We start from the raw sequence: 7,226 nt of genomic DNA, 5'->3' as shown, positions 1-7,226 counted from the left end.
GAAAGAGAGAGAGTGGAAGGGAGAAAGAGGGAGAGAGTGGAAGGGAGAAGAGAGAGAGAGTGGAAGGAGAAAGAGAGAGAGAGTGGAAGGGAGAACGAGGGAGACCAAGAAGGAGAGGACATGGACACACTTCATTAAGTGCTGTAAACTCCAGATGCTGTGTGGGCTGACAACACGTGTGTGTGTGTGTGTGTGTGTGTGTGTGTGTGTGTGTGTGTGTGTGTGTGTGTGTGTGTGTGTGTGTGTGTGTGTGTGTGTGTGTGTGTGTGTGTGTGTGTGTGTGTGTGTGTGTGTGTGTGTGAGAGTGAGAGTGTGTGTGTGAGTGAGAGTGTGTGTGAGAGTGAGTGAATCCTCCTGCCCCCTGGGACTGCAAACCTGTTTAATCCCTGGCCAAGAGGCTTCTGCCTCTGCATGCAGGTAACCGGGGGCAATGGGACAGGAAGTGATGCGGGGGAAGCAGCCGAGCGTGCCATTTGTGGAAAGGGAATATTCTTTACCCCATAATTCTGGTTCTCCCATTGGTTGTGCAAGTCGTGACAAGGATTAAAGGAGTATAAAGCACACCAGACGTTTACTGTAATCCACACACCTGAGGAAGAGACAGTCTGAGCACGGCCACACTCTTAGAAAACCACAAGATGTCAGGACCGAAACAGACAGTAACCGGTGAGTGTCCTGCAACCTGTCTGTCTGTCTGTCTGTCTGTCTGTCTGTCTGTCTGTCTGTCTGTCTGTCTGTCTGTCTGTCTGTCTGTCTGTCTGTCTGTCTGTCTGTCTGTCTGTGTCTGTGTCTGTCTGTTCTTCAGCACAGCACTAACACACCTGACAAAACTACAGAACTTACCAACAAGCCCTTCATCAGGTCACCCAGGTACATTAGTCCTGGGATAGAGCAGAAATGAGTGCCCCTTGGGACCCTCAGAGAACTGAGACAACCCAGACAGATCTGTATATAGTATGTGATGGATTTATCTATAGAGATATACTGTAGTAGGCTATATATCATTGACCTGTATGGCTTTTAATCTACACCACGTAGTACGGTCACTCCCACAGGAGGCTGTTGAGGGGAGGACGGGCTCATTGTAATGGGCCGGAATGGCAACAAACACCTGGAAACCATGGAAACCATGTCTTTGGAATGGTATCAATAATACATCACAGATTCCGCTCCAGCCATTACCACGATCCCGTTCTCCCCAATTAAGGTGCCACAACAGAAAAAGCACCTTTTTTGAAACTATCTGACAACACTTTACAAAAGCAACCTTCAGTCTAGTCTAGTCACTATCTGACAAGTGGTCTGGACCAGGCGCTGGCTTTCACCTGTCCAATCACGTTAGATCAGGAAGTATTGAGGTTCTTTGAGAATTAGATTTTTGAGTATGTCTGTCTGTTAGAAGAATTCCAGAACAACGTTCTAGAAGAGATAATATGAGAGCAGTTCTAAAGGTGTGTGGACAAGCAGTCATCATTATTCTCCTCTTTCCCCCAATCTCTCCGTTCCTCAGCCTTCTCCACCACTCTGGTTGCAATGTTGCTCATCCTCTCCACCGTGACTCAGTCAGCAGAACCTTCAGACAACCTTCAACCAACACAACGGACACTCAGCCTGGACCTTGCAGAGTCCACGAACACTGCACTACCTGTAAACGGTGAGTTTCAACAGCTCCTTTTAAGAGGCTGCGTTTACACAGGCATCCCAATTCTGATCTGTTTGATCTGACCAAATATGGGCAAACAGATGAGATCTGAATGATCAAAAAAATGCCTGTAAAAACAGGCATCCTGAATAAACTGAATAAAGCATCCTTTCGTCGATGGTTTGGAAAATGGTTGCTACAGGCTTCCAACAAAACAGAGCCTTCCAGTTTGTTCAGGATTCAGATTCCTGTTTCCAAAGACCACCCCGAGCCCCACCTTGTTCAGCCTCGGCTGAATGTAAAAGGGCTTTTAGATTAAAGGATCAAATCAAATGTTATTGGTCACAGACACGTGTTTTTCAGATGTTATTGTGCGTGCAGCGAAATGCTTCTGTTACAAGAACCGCGTGTGTGTGTGTGTGTGTGTGTGTGTGTGTGTGTGTGTGTTTTACCCTGAATGCACTATGCTTTTTTGTTTGTAGTGGGGACAATGAAGCTATTTTCTGATTGACTGATTGCAGGAAGTGATGCGGAGGAGCCTCGTGTTCTGAGGATGTCAAAACCCTGTAAAGACGAAGATGCTGACTACTGCCTGAACGGACAGTGCATGTACCCCCTGACAGTGATACCCCTGCCTGCACGTAAGACCAGACAGGCAGACAGACACCCAGACAGACACCCAGACACACAGACAGACAGACAGACAGACAGGCAGACAGACAGACAGACAGGCAGACAGACAGACAGACACACAGGCAGACACACAGGCAGACAGACAGACACCCAGACAGACACCCAGACAGACACCCAGACACACATGCAGACAGACAGACAGACAGACACACACAGACAGACAGACAGACACACACAGACAGACAGACAGACAGACAGACAGACAGACAGACAGACAGACAGACAGACAGACAGACAGACAGACAGACAGACAGACAGACAGACAGACAGACAGACAGACAGACAGACACACAGACAGACATACAGACAGACAGACAGACAGACAGACAGACAGACAGACACAAAGACAAACACAAAGACAGACAGACACAAAGACAGACAGACACAGACAGACAGACAGACAGACAGACAGACAGACAGACAGACAGACAGACAGACAGACAGACAGACAGACAGACAGACAGACAGACAGACAGACACAGACAGACAGACAGACAGACAGACAGACAGACAGACAGACAGACAGACAGACAGACAGACAGACAGACAGACAGACAGACAGACAGACAGACAGACAGACACCCAGACACACAGACACAATGAACTAAAAATGTCTCTCTGTGTGTAGGTGTGACGTGTCCTATAGTGGCCCTCGCTGTGGTCTGTTGACCCACCAGGCGACGCAGTGCAAGTTTGCCGTAGCAGAGGAGGTGATTGGCATCTGTGTGGGCGTGGCCTTGCTCATCTGCTGCCTTGCTGTCGTTCTCTACTGCTGCATCAAGAGAAGGTACACACACACACACACACACACACACACACACACACACACACACACACACACACACACACACACACACACACACACACACACACACAGCCTGTCAGGGGGTAGAGAAGCATGGGAAGAGAGAAGGAGGAAACGAAAGAGAAGGAGAAAGATGAAGAGAAAGAAAGAGGAATACATTGTGACAGTTTCAACAGGGTCGTATTGAATTCCTTACTCTATCAGATAGAAATGTAATGAGTAGAGCTGACATAATTACTTACTCTATCAGATAGAAATATAATGAGTAGAGCTGACATAATTACTTACTCTATCAGATAGAAATGTAATGATTAGAGCTGACATAATTCCTTACTCTATCAGATAGAAATGTAATGAGTAGAGCTGACATAATTACTTACTCTGTCAGATAGAAATGTAATGAGTAGAGCTGACATAATTCCTTACTCTATCAGATAGAAATGTAATGAGTAGAGCTGACATAATTACTTACTCTATCAGATAGAAATGTAATGAGTAGAGCTGACATAATTCCTTACTCTATCAGATAGAAATGTAATGAGTAGAGCTGACATAATTACTTACTCTATCAGATAGAAATGTAATGAGTAGAGCTGACATAATTCCTTACTCTATCAGATAGAAATGTAGTGAGTAGAGCTGACATAATTACTTACTCTTTCAGATAGAAATATAATGAGTAGAGCTGACATAATTACTTACTCTATCAGATAGAAATGTAATGAGTAGAGCTGACATAATTCCTTACTCTATCAGATAGAAATGTAATGAGTAGAGCTGACATAATTACTTACTCTATCAGATAGAAATGTAATGAGTAGAGCTGACATAATTCCTTACTCTGTCAGATCGAAATGTAATGAGTAGAGCTGACATAATTACTTACTCTATCAGATAGAAATGTAATGAGTAGAGCTGACATAATTCCTTACTCTGTCAGATAGAAATGTAATGATTAGAGCTGACATAATTCCTTACTCTATCAGATAGAAATGTAATGAGTAGAGCTGACATAATTCCTTACTCTATCAGATAGAAATGTAATGAGTAGAGCTGACATAATTCCTTACTCTATCAGATAGAAATGTAATGAGTAGAGCTGACATAATTCCTTACTCTATCAGATAGAAATGTAATGAGTAGAGCTGACATAATTCCTTACTCTATCAGATAGAAATGTAATGAGTAGAGCTGACATAATTACTTACTCTATCAGATAGAAATGTAATGAGTAGAGCTGACATAATTCCTTACTCTATCAGATAGAAATGTAATGAGTAGAGCTGACATAATTACTTACTCTATCAGATAGAAATGTAATGAGTAGAGCTGACATAATTCCTTACTCTATCAGATAGAAATGTAATGAGTAGAGCTGACATAATTACTTACTCTATCAGATAGAAATGTAATGAGTAGAGCTGACATAATTCCTTACTCTATCAGATAGAAATGTAATGAGTAGAGCTGACATAATTACTTACTCTTTCAGATAGAAATATAATGAGTAGAGCTGACATAATTACTTACTCTATCAGATAGAAATGTAATGAGTAGAGCTGACATAATTCCTTTCTCTATCAGATAGAAATGTAATGAGTAGAGCTGACATAATTACTTACTCTATCAGATAGAAATGTAATGAGTAGAGCTGACATAATTACTTACTCTATCAGATAGAAATGTAATGAGTAGAGCTGACATAATTACTTACTCTATCAGATAGAAATGTAATGAGTAGAGCTGACATAATTACTTACTCTGTCAGATAGAAATGTAATGAGTAGAGCTGACATAATTCCTTACTCTATCAGATAGAAATATAATGAGTAGAGCTGACATAATTACTTACTCTATCAGATAGAAATGTAATGAGTAGAGCTGACATAATTCCTTACTCTATCAGATAGAAATATAATGAGTAGAGCTGACATAATTACTTACTCTATCAGATAGAAATGTAATGAGTAGAGCTGACATAATTCCTTACTCTATCAGATAGAAATATAATGAGTAGAGCTGACATAATTACTTACTCTATCAGATAGAAATGTAATGAGTAGAGCTGACATAATTCCTTACTCTATCAGATAGAAATGTAATGAGTAGAGCTGACATAATTACTTACTCTATCAGATAGAAATGTAATGAGTAGAGCTGACATAATTCCTTACTCTGTCAGATCGAAATGTAATGAGTAGAGCTGACATAATTACTTACTCTATCAGATAGAAATGTAATGAGTAGAGCTGACATAATTCCTTACTCTGTCAGATAGAAATGTAATGAGTAGAGCTGACATAATTACTTACTCTATCAGATAGAAATGTAATGAGTAGAGCTGACATAATTACTTACTCTGTCAGATAGAAATGTAATGAGTAGAGCTGACATAATTACTTACTCTATCAGATAGAAATGTAATGAGTAGAGCTGACATAATTACTTACTCTGTCAGATAGAAATGTAATGAGTAGAGCTGACATAATTCCTTACTCTTATCAGAGGAGATAGAAGCAGAGCAAGTTGGCCAGCAGATAGCCTAGTGGTTAGAGCATTGGGCCAGTAATTGAAAGGTTGCGGGTTTGAATCCCTGAGCTGATAAGGTGAACATTCTGTCGATGTGCCCTTGAACAAGGCATCCTAACAGCTTCTGTACGTCGTTCTTCGAGACATTCGAGACAGAACTGTCATTTGGAAACAAACCCCATTCTGTGGGCTGATTTCAGTCTCTTAAATAAATGACGTGCCACGGGGGAATAGAGGGATTTAACATTTTATAATTTTCTGTCTCTTTTGTGTCTTTTCCTCCACTTCTGTCCCTCTCTTATTCTAGGTGTGGGAAAAAAAATCTCCCCTATAAGACCTACGGTGGCTCGGAGAACTCAGTTTAGTTTGATCCCTCTGTTTCTTATTCATCACCATCTTCACCATCATCACCATCATCACCATCACAATATCTTCCCATAACAGATTAAGGCTATTTATTGAAATATCTAAAAATAAGTTATTATTTTTTAAAATGTTAACATGTATTTAATATTTTTTTGTAATAAATGTTTTTAAATCAAATGACTATTGTTTGAAGATTTTGTTGAATGTTCTATACAGAAGTCAACGTCCTTATGGTCCTTAACACCATGGTTAGCGCTACACGCCCTGTGATAACTTGTTACCTCATTTCACCACTAGAGGTCAGAGTTTTCTTGTTTTGATATTCCATCCCATTGAAAAGTTTCCTAAAACAGCCGGGACACAATCAGGTCACAATGAAAGGAAATCAAGTCTATGTCACAGATGGCAACTTATTCCCTATAGAAGATCTGTTGCTAACAAGCACCCGTTGTCCTGATTGTGTCCACATTCCAGATTGTGTCCACATTCCTGATTGTGTCCACATTCCTGATTGTGTCCACATTCCAGATTGTGTCCACATTCCAGATTGTGTCCACATTCCTGATTGTGTCCACATTCCTGATTGTGCTCAGATCGTCCTGCCCATCACTGCATTGTGTCTGGTGTAAAGAGATCTGGATGGTCAAACCATGTCAATCATTGACAGGTAGAACCATTGACTTGGCATCAGTAATTGAAATTAAAATAAGTCAAATCCATATTATTTTTTGAAAGAATATGTGTCAAATAATTTGCACAGTAGTGTGAATTCGGGAAAGAGTGGGACATTATAAACTGGGACAGCTTAATGCTGACGACTTTATTTCTTGGTCTGACGAGAGAAAATCGAAACTGTCGTCACTAAACTTTTTAATGTTGAGGTTATAAAACGGTCATAAATGAGGCACAGCGCAACAATTCTGATGTAAATGTCTATACTATATGTACTGGTGCATCAAATACATAAAGTTGCCAATATTATTTGTCAATTTTTAAAGTCTAATTTCTTTTGTTGGTCCACTTTACCAACCATAACTTGCTAAAGTGGGACAATTATATATATATATATATATATTTGCCTATGAAGTTAAATTCAGTTTACACTGAGGACCCCCTGTACTTAGGTTAGGCAAGGCTTTGTTCTTCTTCGTCTGCTTCCTCCTCTTCTTCTGTCCTGTTCTATTCTGTCTT

General features: G+C 40.6%; 1 protein-coding gene across 1 annotated transcript; it reads left to right on the top strand.

The window, feature by feature from the left end:
* Positions 1–438: 438 nt before the first annotated feature.
* On the top strand, positions 439–6,113 carry LOC127911823 (epigen-like). Its single transcript, XM_052479702.1, is given in 6 exon segments — positions 439–666; positions 1,511–1,654; positions 2,164–2,256; positions 2,259–2,283; positions 2,964–3,122; positions 5,977–6,113. Coding segments are annotated over 6 exon segments (507 nt in total). The 5' UTR covers positions 439–638; the 3' UTR covers positions 6,035–6,113.
* The last annotated feature ends 1,113 nt before the right edge of the window (positions 6,114–7,226 follow it).

Source organism: Oncorhynchus keta, chromosome 25, assembly GCF_023373465.1.
Source record: "Oncorhynchus keta strain PuntledgeMale-10-30-2019 chromosome 25, Oket_V2, whole genome shotgun sequence".
Classification (NCBI taxonomy): Eukaryota; Metazoa; Chordata; class Actinopteri; order Salmoniformes; family Salmonidae; genus Oncorhynchus; species Oncorhynchus keta.
This window is presented reverse-complemented; position numbering and strand designations above follow the sequence as displayed.